The sequence below is a fragment of the Hydra vulgaris genome, chromosome 01, assembly GCF_038396675.1.
Source record: "Hydra vulgaris chromosome 01, alternate assembly HydraT2T_AEP".
In the NCBI taxonomy this organism is placed as follows: Eukaryota; Metazoa; Cnidaria; class Hydrozoa; order Anthoathecata; family Hydridae; genus Hydra; species Hydra vulgaris.
The window spans coordinates 48,347,569-48,365,000 of record NC_088920.1 but is presented as its reverse complement, the minus strand read 5'-3'; the positions used below and the strand labels follow the sequence as shown (position 1 = coordinate 48,365,000).

Here is a 17,432-nt window from a genome sequence, read left to right as displayed (position 1 = left end):
TAATTTAATTTATTTCTGATTTTAAGATTTTTCTCCTAATATCTTTTTTTTCCCAAAAATATGAGAAATTAGTATCAAAATAACCAAATAATGAAATAACCAGGACAAAAAGTCACAAATTATCTATCAGTGGCTCCTGTTCTAATTGTACAAAAATTCAAAACCTTTTAGATTCATGCTACCAAAAGTAATTTATCATAAATAAATGTATAGAAATTTGAGTTTAGATGTTTTTAAAATAGATTTTTGTAAATTTGGGTATACAATCATAGCTTATTCACTTTAGCTCAAAAAATTTAATAAATCATTTTGCATAGTTATATATGTTAACTAAAATAATTAGGAGTGTTCATATGTTTTAATTCATATATGAATATGAATTAAAACATATGAATTAAAAACTTGATGATAGTTTGAATAAAAGAAGAAAAAACTAAAGAATAATGAAAGAAAAAAATGCTGCCCCAGTCCAAACCTTCATTTGATGTAGGGGCACTTCGTTGTGGCAGCAGGCTATAAAATAGTTAATGTATTTACTGAAGCTGCTAATAGCAGGCTATTTTAGTATAGTATGACATTGCTTATCTAAACACACATTTGTACTTCTTGTTCTCATCCTTTAAGCTCTAGACCTTGTAAGTCAAATGCAATCTATTCAATTTATTACTGTTAGCTAATAAAGACCACATCAAAAAAATAATAAATAATAATAATAAAGACCACATCAAAAAAAAAAGTGGATAGACAAGGACAAGTTAGAAACCTTACAAATCTTTCAATCTTTTGAATTAAAAAATCCAAACTGTTGTTAAAGAACTACAGATAAATCCATTTGATGTAAATGCACTTGATAGTGTTAAACATTCTTATATAGTTGACGAATTAAAATCTGAAAATGTGAAACTTAACAATGCAAAATCTAAAATCTATGTTTTTACAATATAATAAAAAAATAAGTTAAATTAAAAAATATATAAAGCCTCTTGGTCACTGCATCCCTTTGAACATCTAATTTTTTATCTTATTTTTAGCCATCCATTCTTTTCTGCTATCAACTAAAATCTGCATGTAAAATCACTATTTGGCTTAAATTTACAACAACATTTTAGTCCTTGACAACATTTAAACACCCCACCCTGTTGTATTTGAATAAACAAAAGCAGTTTTTTTTTAAGAAATTAATGTTTTGAAAGTAGATACAGTTCATTAAATCTCACAACATAGACTTGAAAAAGAGGTTGTGATGTGAACGAGGGTGCCAACGTTTTTTTCTTGCTTTTCTCTCATTTTTGTTGTTATAATAAATATTTGAAAACATTTCCGAAAAAAAATTAATATTTTTTATTTGTTGATTCTTTTTTTAAAAAATGACATTTGACTTGATTGTTATTTTTATTAATTAGCATAAATTAACATTGGAAATTTTTTTTTAGAGTCTTATACCATTAATACGAATAAACAAGTTAAAATGATTTTTCTTGCTGCTGAAGCAAAAGTAAGTTATTTTCTTATAATCACAGTATTTGTAATTGCTTTTTTTAGTATCATGACAATGATGTGTATGAAACATTTTTTTTCATATGTCCTAAGATATTATAGCAAAGGTTGAATTGCTGATTGGATACTTGGAAAATATTTTGGTTCTCAAAGTTTCAGTTTATGTAAAACTGTTAACTCTGTTCTTATTAAAGGAGTAAATTTTTGCTTTGCGAAAATGTTATGTAAAAACAAAATAACACAATAAATTTTTGAAGACAAATATAAATTAATAAATTATTAATAGAAGTAAATTAATAAAATATTAATAATATTAATAATTATAAGTTATAAGTAAACTAGTGTTATTTGGAAAAATTAATTCATTTTTTCAAATAACACTTGTTTATATTTAACTTATATTAATAATGTCTTGTTTATTTAAAAACAGCTTTTTTAAATAAAACTTTCAATGCAAATAAATCAGATTCAAAAAAGGAAACCCCTGCAGTTTTTTGTAATAAGGAGTTTGTTATATAAAGAACCATAGGAGAGCTTTTCTAGTATACTGTTTTTTGTGCAAGGCTTCAAAAAAATATTGATATTGAATTTCCATAGAGAGGCTTTTGTTTTTTAGCGTTTTAAGTATCATTTTTGAGTTCTTTTCCCTAAAAAAAGTTAGTTACAAATATTCAACACAATTGAGTATTTTATAAGTTAATGCTAATTGAGTTATGTAATCGGCTTAAAAAATAAATGGCACAAAAAAAAATTATCAAAAAAGTGGTTGGGACTGAGTATCGATATCTTTGAAACCATAAGGACATTAAAATTTGGAGCAATGTTTTCTGTCATTAATATAAGCTTTTATACTGAAAATCATTAAAATCTGAGATGGCATGGTGCCGAAAAGTTTTTTTGGGGGTTGATTTGACATAGAATGACCCTATTACATTGTACTATTTGGTTTATTTTTTATTTTGATGGTATTCATATAAATAAATAATTAAAAATTAAATTAAAAGGATTTGTATTATAGTTTCAAGATCTATTGGTAAATATTTTTTATTGAATACTTATTATTGAAATTTGTGATAACAGAATTTATGGATTTAAAAACTTAAAAATTTAAGGCCAGAAATATTTTCATAAATATTATTAATATATAATCGATTTTTTTTTTTTAGTAATTAAATTATAATGATAAATTCTTGACTTATGCTAAGTCTGTTGTTAAAGGTTTCTTTCATTATTTACAGCAATTGTTTCAATGTAATTAAGCAATTGAATAAAGCATAACTCTTAATTAGATTTCATAGAATTTCTTGAAATTTGTTCATTGTTTGATTTTTACTTTAACATCATTACAAGTAAGTATTTTTAATTATATTAGATTAAATTGTAAAAATTATATTTTCATTTAGATTTTAACAACAAGCTCTACAAAATTTCATTTGGAATTTCATTCCACCTGTTTTGAAAGTATTTTTTTAATAAATATATTTATCATTATTAATATTTTTTTGATATTATTGTTCCATAGCTGTTATGAAGACAACTTACTTAAGAGAAGGAAAATCTGATATTTAAACTTTGTGGGTAAATGTAGGAGGAGCTTATTAACTTTGAAAATAGTAATCTTTGTAGTGCACAGTGATTGTAGATCATTAAAGTGACATTAGTCCCAGATTGTTGATCATCAAAGTGACATTAGTTCCAGATTATAGATCATCAAAGTGGCATTAGTTTCAGATTAGATATAAAAGTTCTGATTATTTTCAAGCAGTTGCAAATTGATCATTTTTTCAGTTCTAGAATAATTTTTTGCTTTTTATTTTTGCTCATGGAGCTCAAATTATTGTTGAACTTGCAACTTTATTGTTGAATAAAACTTTATTGTTGAACTTGCAACTTTTTGAACTTTAATTGAACTTTATTGGCCATAACTTATGGTGAAAATGCTGAAGTCTTTGCAAATTTCACAAAATAGATTGTTTAAATCTTTTTTGCGAGCAAAACCTCAAGAAAATTTAACTGACATTTTTGTCAGGTAAACTTTCTAAGTGGTGATGACAACTGACATCAGTGCCTAGAAACATTAAATTTTTATATTGATGTATAAAAACCTGATGTTTATAAGTATTTTCTTTTAATGACTTTTAATGTCTGTATATAAATCAGTACTTCCAGAAGTGGTATTGTAACAATTACTGATTGAAAGTCTTGCAATTAAAGAATATCAGTGGTTTTAGCTGAATTTATTAATATTTATTCACAGTAACAAAAATTGGTATAAAAGCTGATAACAGTTCTTCAGATAACTTAGCAATAACAATAAAATTTACCTTAAATTAAAATAATTAAAAATTTATAAATTTCAGAACATTTATTCAGAATATTTTTTCTACTTTGCAATAACTCTTACTTGAGTAAGATCTCTTTTTTGTATTTTAAATTAATTTAATTTTAATTATTCTATTTTTTTAATTTAATAATTTTATTTCATGCATGTTAAGAAATAAATTAGAAAATAAAATCTGAACATGAAAAAGAACTTAATAAAATGATTATCAGGTTTTATGTTAAAAAAATATTATTTTAAAGTAATTTCAAGTTAAAAAAATATTATTTAAAAATGATTTTAAGTTAAAAAAAAATTATTCTTAGACAAAGTTGTTTATGTTCTAAGCAGGACCAAAACCTATATTTGATTAAAAGAAGAAGGGTCAAAATTTAGCATTATATATTCTGATAATTACACAAACACACATAATTTAATTGAAGTGACACTTAAATATGCAATTATTTCCTTATCTAAAGATTTATCTTTTTTTCTAGTTTCTTGTTGAGTAATGTAATTTTATAAAATAATTTAAATCAAACTCTTGCTAAAGGCTTGTTTAATATTCTCCCGATTGATTTTATATAAATGTACCTGGATATGTTAAAAGCTATGGGTTTAAAAATAAATGAAAAGTATATCTAAAATTTAGAGCATGAAATACAGTTAATTTGTCAAAGCGGAATAGTATTGAAAATTAACGGATCAAAAAAATGAATAGTATCAAAAAATAACTGACCGAAACCCATTTTAATGATTAAGATGTTATTGTCAGATTAATATCGAAAAGTTTTTATATCGAAGTTCACAAATGCGAAATGATATCAAAATCAGTAAAAACGGAATAAGATCGAAGACTCATTTTAATAATTAACATCGAAAATATAATTTTCTGATCACACTTTTTTTTTTTTTAATAAAAAACTAGTACTAGGAGAAAATCTTAAGAAACTTTTAATACTAAGGCACTTTTCAATAAGAAACTAATTTAAGAGTTCAATGAATATTTCCTAACTTTTCACCTAAATATCGCATCAACTTTACACGAAGTTAGCATTATCTAAAATTGAGAACAGCAGTTTAGATGAACAGTTTAATTTGCACGCACAATAAACAGTTTAATTTGCACGCACAATAAACAGTTTAATTTGCACATGCAATGAAATTCAATATGATTTAAAACTTGAAATTTAAGACACTTTTAAGAAACTCAATATTTCCAAATGTCGTTAGAGAACTTATCAATATAATATATAAGTTTGCACACCAAAAGCACTGTTTAAAAAATAGTCACAGTTTCAATGGTTTCATTTCTCAATCAATTACTATCAATTTTTATAGCTGAAGCAGTTTTTATTATGTATGGGATTTTTTTATTATTTAATGAATGTTCTTAACAATTTTCTATTGAATACCATTTTTGAAAAGTTTAGACAAGTTTTTTTTAGTTAAAAGTTCAGAATATTCTGTATATTTCTGTAAATACGTTTCATCGAATATTAAACAGTTATCTTGCAACATTTTGGGCCAATATTGAGTAATAATTTTGCATATTCTATTGTGTCAATATTACCAGAATGTGTTTTCAATAAAGAAATTTCAATGGAAAATCTTTCCAAATAATTTTTAATGGTGATATAATGTATGCTTTGAATAATTGCATGGAAGTACAACACTAAAATAATGCATATCTATTAGTATTTTCTAATTTCTTATTTATTTCTTTTTAAGTTCTTCAAAAACCAAACCAAACAGATTCTGCATGATTTTGTAAGTAGGAAAGGAAAACATAAATATGTAGGGGATTTTTATAACTATTACAAAACATTATGTAATAGACAACTTGTCAAATATTTTCATTTAAGCTCTCAGCAACTTGTATAATAAACTCAATAACTTCTGGTATGGAAATTTTATTAAATAACATCGTGTAAAATACAATATGATAATTAATTTTTAACATTTGGTAGCTACATACCATCCCAGCAATGTATTTAAAACTGTGTGCACAATATTTTTTTAGTATTTACAATGTTAAACATTATGGAACAGAATAACCAGATGACTACATGTAATAGTAATTTTTCTGTGGTATTTGGAGGTAGAGGGGTAGTGTTTATAATCTTTTATTAAAAGAATCTTTTAGCATGCTCTTCTTATTTTATTAATTAGGATTTTTTAATTAGCTTTTTTAGTTGTTTTATTAGGCAGGATCTTTTATTCTGCTCTCCTTGTTTTAAAGTATTTTTTTCTGGAAATTTTTTTGCACATATAACAGATAACTTAGTTGGCAAATAGTTTTGCATGTTTACAAATAACTTTATCCTCTAAAAACTTTATGGTTCGTAAGTCTTTATTTATTTTAACTAAAAATTTTGGAACTTTTTATGGTTTGTTATCATTAAATGTATATAAAATCAAAACATCTTGTTTTAAATCGTTTTATAAATAGCCAACAACACAACATTCAATATATTTTTGTTCTACTGATAGAACTTTTAGTTTATAATGTATAAATTATACAGTATAATTACTAACTTTAGTTCAAAACCGCAAAATACTGACCTTCTATTTATTCTGCTTTTGCAATTTTTGAACCTATTTCTTGTTTCACATTTTCGATATTATTCCGGAAAGTCCCTTTTTGATTTTATTCCTTTTTTCACAATTTCGATATTATTCTGAAAAGTCCCTTTTCGATATTATTCCTTTTTCACAACTTCGATCTAATTCTGTTTTGTGAATTTTCAATAGTATTCCTTTTTTCACAATTTTGATGTTATTCCGGTAAGTCCCTTTTCGATATTATTCTCTTCTGAGCTATTTCGAGATTATTCAGCTTTTCGGATTTTGGATACTATTTCTTTTTTAACAATTTCGATGTATTCTTTTTTTCGATATTATTCTGAAAAGTCCTTTTCGATATTATTCCTTTTTTCACAATTTCAAGATTATTCTATTTTTTAGATTTTTGATACAATTCCTTTTTTTACAATTTCAATGTTATTCTCTATTTCGATGTTATTCCGGAAAATCCTTTTTTGAGATTAATAAGTTTGGCTGTTTTCAATACTGTTACTACTACCCATTTCAATCATTATGTAGTGGTGGGATGAAAATAAGAACTTCACCACGTACTTATTTGTTTTATCTCTATTCTCAAATGTTTTTTAATGGGTGTTTAAAAGCAATTGTTATATATTTTTAATGGGTGTTTAAAAGCAATTGTTATATATTTTTAATGGGTGTTTAAATTTGTTATAAATTTTTTTTTTTTTTTTTTTTCAAATAAAAAGTAGAGTTTAAAAGAAATAATGTTTCTAAAAGCTATAAAAAATTATTTCAAAAATTATTTTTAAATTATTTATTAAAAAGACATTTTTTATCAAAATAAGTTAGCACTTAGGCAGGCCTCGGCCTAGCTAAGTGCTGACAGGAGTAAATGAGTGCCAGAGCAGAGAAAAGCTCTCCTAAAACAAACATGGTGAGCCATGCAAGCTGCTCCTCTAAACAGCTTCTTACAAGACCTTTTAATTTTTGCACAAGCTATCTGTTTATTCATTAAAAAAAGTTATTATTAAATACAAAATTTTGTTTTATACTTATTACAAGCTTTGTTTGTAATATTAATGTTACAAGAACATATACATAGCGAAAGTCATTTATTTCGCTGTGAACGAATTCTTTAGATGAGTTGTGTTTGGGTTTTCACACTAGCTATCCATTTATTAACAACTTCTTTGATAAAAAACTTGACAAAGAGCTATAATAGTTTTTACTGCTTATAAAAAATGATTTATATTTTCTTATTGTAATAGAATGCAGGCATTTTATGAATGATTACAACAATTAAAAATTCTGCAATAAAAGTGAATAATATATTAAATTAGTTTATATATAAAATTATTATGTATAAAATATATAATTTATTACAAAAAATAAAAATTGTTATTCAATAAGTTTAACTTTTATCAGATAATAGTTTTATAGTTTATCAATGTAATAATAATTTAATATTTATCAAACAGTCCTAATCTAATCAAAAACATTTGCATTTAAATTGACACTCTTTTTTAATTTTTTTTTTGTGCAACAATTATGTCTTTTAAAAAGCATTGCAGTTTGTTATGCAATTAATTCATTTTTTTTTATAATTAATGACTGTGTTTTTCATTTTAGTTATAATGATAATGATAATTTTGACAGGAGGCAAGAGGCCTTAACAGGAGGCAAGAGCTAAAGCTCTCGCATCCTGTCAAGGTCTGTTTATCTCATAAAAAGTTATTTTTTTAAATTTCTTTTTACTATTATTATTAGAGGTAATATGCAGCAAGAAAAACTCACTTCTCGATTTTAAAAAAAAACAGGAGAGCCTTTTTCGCAATGAATGTTTATCAGTTGACTTTAAAACATTTGCTTATCCGTGGTGGGCTAAAACTGATATACCTGAGGTAATTTAATTTAGTAATATTTAAAAAGTTGTTGTTGTTTATGTTATTATATCTATTAAGAAAGTAACTTATTCTGTTGTTGTTATTGTTTTGCTTTTTTTCCTGTTCTTATATCTAACTTAAATTGGGAGAACATGCAGCAAAGTGTACACACATTGGATGACTTGAATATTTTAATTTAATAATAAACTTGTTGCATGTTCTATCTATTTAAGTTAGTCAAAATATGTGCACTTTCTGTAGGTTCTCCCTATTTTAGTCAGTCAATGTATGTTCTAACTACACTCCCTGCACTATTCACTCACTATTCACAATGTTAAATATCATTCCCAAGGCAAAATGGCAAAGTTCAATCTAAAGTAAAATATTATGACTTTCTACAATTAAAAATAGAAATTAAGAGACAAAATGACAATATTCATAGAGTAAATATTAAGATTAATTTTCTTATTGTTATTATTATTATTTTTATAAACTCTAATTTTATTTGCAACACCAATATTTACAGGATTACTTAAAAGAACAAATGCTTCTCTCTTCAGCATAGTTAATACCATTTTCAACTGTACAATTATTTGTATACATGTTTTCTTTTTCTTTATATAAGATGTTTAAACTGATGTGAAATTATGAGCATTTTAATAAAAGTTTAATTTTAAAATTAAGATTGCCAAAGTGTCAAATTTCTTTTATTTCTATGCTGATTGTACATAGACTTCAATATATTTTTTTTTTATGCTGATTGTACATAAACTTCAATATATTTTTATAATTATTATTACATAGCAATAAAAAACTATTGTTGCATACTTCATAAATGCTAAAAAAATCTTTAGTAGAAGAAATGTACACAGCATAAGACTAAAATTAGTGTTTTTAAAATAAAAAAATAGAGAAAATAGTATTAAATGTAATTGTAGTTAATTAAATATAATATTAAAATAAATATAAAAGGTCAGGATTAACAACAGGTATATGTTCCTCACTCTATCATTTTTTTTTTTAATATACTTTAATTTAATAGACTTTGTTAAGTGGTATTAAGAGTAATTATATTTTATGTCAGCTTATTGAAGAATATATAATTTCTGTTATTAAGGAATTTAATTTTGATTTTAAAACAAATTAATTATAACAGCAGACATTTTAGGATGATGAGCCAAGCGCAGCCTATTATTAAAAAAAGAAACATGTGATTGTTATAAAAAATATTTCTTTACTTTGTCTGTCAAACAAACAAATCTACTAATTTCTTTTTCTTTTTTTTTTTGCATTTTCATAACAAAAAATTAATTTAAAAGAATTTAATATCAAAAACTAAATAGAAAATTGATCAGAATTTTTTGTTAAGGTTTCAAGATGATTGTAAGCTAAACATCTATTTTTCAAAAACAATGCTATTTGAAATAAATATCAAAATAAAGTATTTCAGTTCTAGTAACAGATATTCAGAACAGATTAACAGAATAATCTGCCATCTTGATCTTGCCATACCCAAAATTGGGTAACAAAAAAAAAATAATAAACATTTAAAAAACAATATAAAACATTTTATATTGTTTTTTAAACAATATAAAACATTATATATATTATACATTATATATTTTTTAAACAATATAAAATGTTTTATATTGTTTAAAAAAAACATAAACCCTTTTATAATAATTTTTTATATTGTTTTTTTTTAAACAACAACAACAAAAAATTCAAGTCAATCAAGTTTTTTTTTGCTGTTATTTAAAAAACAGTTATTTTGCAATTAATTTATTGGTAACATTTTATTTATTATATATTTAATATATTTATGTATATAAAATATATATATATATATATATATATATATATATATATATATATATATATATATATATATATATATATATATATATATATATTAGGGTGTCCCAAAAAACAACATTTTTGAAAAATATATGCAGAGACCCCCTTAATGTGTTCTATCTAATACAAAAACACTAGATTTAAAAATTTTTTGAATAAAAAATATTTTAAGGGGTCCCTCAAGATCCACGAATATTTAATGAGTCCCTAATATTTTCAAAAAAAAAGTTTTTTTAAAGTATGTCAACCTGGTACTCAAATAAAGCAAAATTATATAAAAATTTCAAAAATAATATTTAATTTGGAAAAGTTTGAACTTATTTATCAATTGTCATAAAAATACATAAAAAATGCATTTTTTTGTTTTTTGTTAAAAAACTTAATTTTTCATGTAATAAAACCAAAAATAACAATTCTATATTTAAAATCTATATTATTTTTGAATTTTTTATATAATTTCACTTAATTGAAGTACCAGGTTGACATATTTTGGAAAAATTTTTTTTTTGAAAATATTAGGGATATATATATATATATATATATATATATATATATATATATATATAGTTCTATAGTTAGTTGGCTTTAGGAAGAGCGGAAGGAAAAAAGTGATTCTTACGCCAACACATACGTCACTTTTAATTACTTTTGACTTTCGTCCAACATTTCCGTGTTGGACGAAAGTAAAAACCATTAATTTAATTACAAATTAATCGTTTTTTAAAAAAACCACAAAAACGCAAATTTAATTGACCAGAATGTTTTTAAAAACATTCTGAATGTTTTTATAACATTTTGAATGTTTTTAACAATATAAACATGTTTTTATTTTTATTTTTTTTAATAAAATGTTTTTATTTTTATTTTTTTTAATAAAATGTTTTTATTTTTATTTTTTTACTGTAAATCATGCGCGGAGTGTTGCTACATCGACTATCTTATAGCCTGACTCGCAAGGGAGTGCTGCTACATCGACTGACAAATAGCCTGACTCGCAAGGGAGTGCTGCTACATCGACTGACAAATAGCCTGACTCGCAAGGGAGTGCTGCTACATCGACTGACATTTAGCCTGACCCGCAAGGGAGTGCTGCTACATCGACTGAGGGTTTGGTTGGGGCAGGCAGTCTATCATTATTAAAAAAAAAAAAATTCCGGTCTTGCATTTTAATTTTTACTTTTTGTCAACAAAATATCGAAAAAACTTTCGGACAACATCTAAGGGTTCTATATATATATATATATATATATATAAATATAGAACCCTTAGATGTTGTCCGAAAGTTTTTTCCATATTTTGTTGACAAAAAGTAAAAATTAAAATGCAAGACCGAAATTTTTTTTTTTAATAATGATAGACTGCCTGCCCCAACCAAACCCTCAGTCGATGTAGCAGCACTCCCTTGCGGGTCAGGCTATTTGTCAGTCGATGTAGCAGCACTTACTTGCGAGTCAGGCTATTTGTCAGTCGATGTAGCAGCACTCCCTTGCGAGTCAGGCTATTTGTCAGTCGATGTAGCAGCACTCCCTTGCGAGTCAGGCTATTTGTCAGTCGATGTAGCAGCACTCCCTTGCGAGTCAGGCTATTTGTCAGTCGATGTAGCAGCACTCCCTTGCGAGTCAGGCTATTTGTCAGTCGATGTAGCAGCACTCCCTTGCGAGTCAGGCTATTTGTCAGTCGATGGAGCAGCACTCCCTTGCGAGTCAGGCTATAAGATAGTCGATGTAGCAACACTCCGCGCATGATTTACAGTAAAAAAAATAAAAATAAAAACATTTTATTAAAAAAAATAAAAATAAAAACATTGTTTATATTGTTTAAAACATTCAGAATGTTTTAAAAACATTCAGAATGTTTTTAAAAACATTCTGGTCAATTAAATTTGCGTTTTTGTGGTTTTTTTATATAACAATTAATTTGTAATTAAATTAATGGTTTTGACTTTCGTCCAACACGAAAATGTTGGACAAAAGTCAAAAGTAATTAAAAGTGACGTATGTGTTGGCGTAAGAATCACTTTTTTCCTTCCGCTCTTCCCAAAGCCAACAAACTATAGATCTTTATATATATATATATATATATATATATATATATATATATAGTAAAAGCTAAATAATTATAACAATCTATTTATTTAAAACATTACTTAGAGTTTCTTGCAAATAGCGATCATCAGTTACAAATCTCAAAAAAACATCGACAAAAAAAATATATTAAAAATACTGTGGAGTGTCTTCTTTGATGACATTTAAGTTATTCATCATATATTTGTTTTCATGGTGACATTTAGATGCAAGTTTGTTTCGCTTATTTAGTAAAGGCAATGGGGATGAAATTATATGATATTTTTCTATCAAGCATTAATTGCATGACTTACATGAAGTTTCGCTTAACTTGTCTGACAATTCTTATCAGCCACATAGGAAAGCAGGTGACATCTCATTATATATGTTAATTCGAACCATCCTTCAAACATTCTTAAAGCTAGTTCCTCAATGATATCTAATCGTATAAGAAGTATATCTTCAAGTAATAAAGTATTTAATCGAGCCGCAACTTTTTACAACAGTGCCCTCAAGTCTAGTGGATTTAAAGAAAACATTACTGCCGTTGTCAATGACTCTAAAAAAGTTGCAAAATCACGTGCACAAAATATTATTTGGTTTAATCCTCCGTTTTCAATTAATGTCAAGACAAACGCAGCCAAACTTTTCCTTAATTGATAAAAACTTCCGAAAATCTCATAAATTCCATAAACTGTTTAAATAAAATAACCTGAAAGTTAGCTATAGCTGTCTTCCAAATATTCGCAACATCATCACTTCACATAACAATAAGATTTTATCAAATTCTTCAAACCTTAATGCTCCAATGTGCAATTGCCGACAGACTAATTTACGTTCACTTGATGGAAAATGTTTAATTTAAAATGTCATCTATTTATGTAATGTTAAGACAAATCCGCAAGATAAAAGTAGATATTATATTGGGCTTACAGAAAAAACTTTTAAAGATCGCCTTTACAAGCATAATAATTCCTATTGTTATGAAAGTGGGTCAAACTTTACCGAACTTTCTAATTTTGTGTGGAGTGTTAAAAAGAAAGGTTTAAATCCTGTCCATTCGTCGAATATTTTAGACCAGGCTGAACCATTTAAACCTGGTGGTAAGTCATGCAATTTATGCTTGATGGAAAAGCATCATAATTTCATCCCCATTGCCTTTACTAAATGAGCAAAGGAACTTGCGTCTTACGCTTTATATGTAATCAATTCAAGTCATAAATAGATTTTATATCTTAAATATTCTATTTATTTTCATTAAATATTTGCGACTTATTATCTGTTTTTTTACAGTTCAAAAATAAGATGTTACACAATAATAATCTACAAATAATAAAAATAATATAGCACACACACAGATATATATATATATATATATATATATATATATATATATATATATATATATATATATATATATATATATATATATATATTTATATGTATATATACATATTTATATATATACATATAAATAATAAAACATACACAGATATATACATATATATATATGTACACACACACACACATATATATACATATATATATATACATACACATATATATATATAAATATATACATATATATATATATATATATATATATATATATATATATATATATATATATATACACACACACATATACACATATGTATATATATATATATATATATATATATATATGTATATATATATATATATGTATATATATATATATATATATATATATATATATATATATATATATATATATATATATATATATATATATATACAACCCGTAGATGTTGTCCGAAAGTTTTTTCCATATTTTGTTGACAAAAAGTAAAAATCAAAATGCAAGACCGGAATTATTTTTTTTTAATAATTGATAGACTGCCTGCCCCAACCAAACCCTCAGTCGATGTAGCAACACTCCCTTGCGGGTCAGGCTATAAGATAGTAGATGTAGCAGCACTCCCTTACGGGTCAGGCTACTTGTCAGTCGATGTAGCAGCACTCCCTTGCGAGTCAGGCTATTTGTCAGTCGATGTAGCAGCACTCCCTTGCGAGTCAGGCTATAAGATAGTTGATGTAGCAACACTCTGCGCATGATTTACAGTAAAAAAAATAAAAATAAAAACATTTTATTAAAAAAATTAAAAATAAAAACATTTATTAAAAAAAATAAAAATAAAAACATTGTTTATATTGTTAAAAACATTCAGAATGTTTTTAAAACATTATGGTCAATTAAATTTGCGTTTTTGTGGTTTTTTTAAAAAACGATTTATTTGTAATTAAATTAATGGTTTTTACTTTCGTCCAACACGCAAATGTTGGACGAAAGTCAAAAGTAATTAAAAGTGACATATGCGTTGGCGTAAGAATCACTTTTTTCCTTCCGCTCTTCCCAAAGACAACAAACTATAGATCTATATATATATATATATATATATATATATATATATATATATATATATATATATATATATATATATATATATATATATATATATATATATATATATATATATATATATATATATATATATATATATATATATATATATATATATATATATATATATATAGTTAATACCTGTGATACCAGATGCAGATTATTTACAAGACCAGTTTATTTTATTTGCTGTAAAAGGAGAAGATAGTCAAGAATCTTATGGTGAGTTGAGTTGTTATTTAATTAAGACATTTGATTTATTACATTTATTTTTATAGATATCAAGTTTTGTATTAAAATTTTACCAATAATTTGTAACAGGTGAAGGTGTTATCGCATTAAAACCACTTCTTAAAAATAAACTTCATAATTTTGAGTGTCAACTTACTCATTTTGGAATTGAAACTGGTGTGTTCAAGTGAGAAATTTTTATTTTTATGTTATTTTCTCATTACATAAATTATTACATTATTATGTAATAATTATGATTACAAAAATCATTAGCTTTGCATATATATTATTTTCTGTTCGAGTTAATTCCCAAGTATTTTTTTTTTTTGCTTTTCTATAAAAAGCTGATGTATTATATAGGTTATTAAAATTTTATATTAGATGTAAGCTGCAATTGAATGCTCCACAAAGTTTTAATGCAAAAGTCAATAGAACTAATTCTAATCCTTATGGTAAAATATTTTATTTTGATAGTAACTTTTTTGGTGGGTAGGGTGCTAAAAAGACATTTTTGGTTGATAAGTTTAAAATTGAATTTTTTTTAGTTGTTTTGGTGTTTTTTTTCTAAAATTTTCATTTTCAATTCGTTTTTTTTTAAATTTTTTTTAAAAACCCTTTTTTTCTTTCTTTTAGCTATTTTGTCTGTTGAACCAGGTAAAAAATTGAATTTTTACATCTTAAATATTATTTTTATTTAACTTATTTATTTAAAAGTTCACACTTTTATTCTGTTTCTAATACTAATTCAAGCTTCTAATACAAGCCATAGTTTAGAATTTTACATTTTTAAAAGGTTTTGTTATATACAACCAAATAGACTTGAGTATTTTATCCAGTTACCCATAATTTTTAAATTTATATTTGATGCACCAGGTATTTAATGTTCGAGTATTTACATCTGAATATTCTAAGCAAATTTTAAGTTCTAGTTTTAAAATGTGTTAGCCTAATACCATTTGTGTGTCTGGCTATTTGGTTTAGAGATTTGCGCTTGTTTTATGCATTAAAAAAGATCATGTTGTAAAAAAAAGTTTTAAGTTGTAGTTAAGAACTTTTTGTTTTCTTCTGTAGATTTTTTTCATTTTTTTCCAGCTGAAAGTGAATCTTCATCTAACTGGTATTATTGTTTGTTCATATATTATATATTCTGTTGAATAATTAATTGACAGATATTTGATTGTATTTTTTTTTATAGGATCTATCCACCAAGTTCTGAAGACTTGGTAGGGCTTTTGCATTTATTGTTGTCATTTTTTACTTTGCAGAATAAAATAACACTTAATAAATGTTTATAAATGTTTTTTGATATGTTTATAAAAAATTTTCAAACATTTTTTAGTACTAATTTTAATATTACAACTGTTGTTTTTAGTTATAAATCTTTAAATATCATTTTTATATTTAGTTGTATCACTTTAATATAAATTTTAGTTTAAATATACAAGTTTACTAATTGTAATATTCGAGGCGTTAATTGAAATACTTAAGGTTATTGGAATACTATATATATATATATATATATATATATATATATATATATATATATATATATATATATATATATATATATATATATATATATATATATATATATATATATATATATATATATATATATATATATATATAATATGGGTATAACCTATAATATATGCTTATAAAGATTGTATAAATATATTTTTTTATTGGGTTGGCAACTAAGTAATTGCGGATTTCACTCATAGATGGCTTTAGTTGAACTTTTAGGTTTGCTGACATAATTGAAATGTCAAACACATTTTGTCATTTGATAGTTGGTACTTCAACTGTCAATCAGTAAAAAAATTTTTTGATTGGTTGTTTAGTTTTTGTTTGGCGTCTGTTGAAAAATGGAAAATCAAAACAAACATTTTTGTCATATTTTACTTATTTATTTCCAGAAAGGAAAAAATGTATCGCAAGCACACAAAAAGTTATGTGCTGTTTGAGCTCATAATTCTTTTTTTTTATTTGCACATTGAATATAGTTTGTAATTAATTTTTCAAAGACCCTCAACTGCTGACATTTCTTAAATCTTCCCAGATCCTCTAAAAATATGGTTGATCATTCTTTAGGAAGTTTTTTTTCGTGTGTTTAGGTTTTGAATTAGTGATCAAGTTCAGAAGAATAAAAAATTTTAATTAAAATATGTGTGCATCTTTAAACTACATGATAAAAATAGTGTTGAGCTTTTAAATGAAGCATAAAAACTAAATACAACAAAAGTAATAAAAACATAATTAACGTTGAATTAACCATTTATTTAATATACCTGTTATTAGTAAACAAAAAGAAAAAAAATTTATAGTTAAATGATTGTTACTTAAATGTAAAATAAATGCAGCAATTTTTTACTTACTTCGATTAGCCTCTCAATCATATTGAACTGACTAGATCAACGGGTAATTTTTTATTGAGGCTTTCTTCGGTGCATTATTTATGACTAGCTGCAAAGTCTGTCAGCATATTTTTGAAGGTGTATAACATTTATGCTACTGGCAACTCCACTTTGCATTCTGCAATGGACAATGCTGCTGTTTGACGCTGATGCTAAGACGCGCACCAATCT

The 17,432-nt window shown here is 24.7% G+C and overlaps 1 protein-coding gene across 2 annotated transcripts in view; it reads left to right on the top strand.

Annotated features, from left to right (window-relative positions):
* LOC136075396 (phosphatidylinositol 3,4,5-trisphosphate 5-phosphatase 2A-like) overlaps positions 1-17,432 on the top strand; it is a 94,041-nt gene that overhangs the window by 68,347 nt on the left and 8,262 nt on the right. The window contains exons 24-32 of one of the 2 annotated variants that reach the window (XM_065788431.1): positions 1,434-1,495; positions 2,901-2,958; positions 8,135-8,268; positions 14,748-14,835; positions 14,935-15,031; positions 15,226-15,296; positions 15,478-15,498; positions 15,937-15,961; positions 16,040-16,067. In XM_065788431.1, coding sequence (XP_065644503.1) covers positions 1,434-1,495; positions 2,901-2,958; positions 8,135-8,268; positions 14,748-14,835; positions 14,935-15,031; positions 15,226-15,296; positions 15,478-15,498; positions 15,937-15,961; positions 16,040-16,067 — 584 coding nt within the window. Of the gene's footprint in view, positions 1-1,433; positions 1,496-2,900; positions 2,959-8,134; positions 8,269-14,747; positions 14,836-14,934; positions 15,032-15,225; positions 15,297-15,477; positions 15,499-15,915; positions 15,962-16,039; positions 16,068-17,432 lie in introns of both variants that reach the window. The other variant, XM_065788430.1, reaches the window with a different exon arrangement.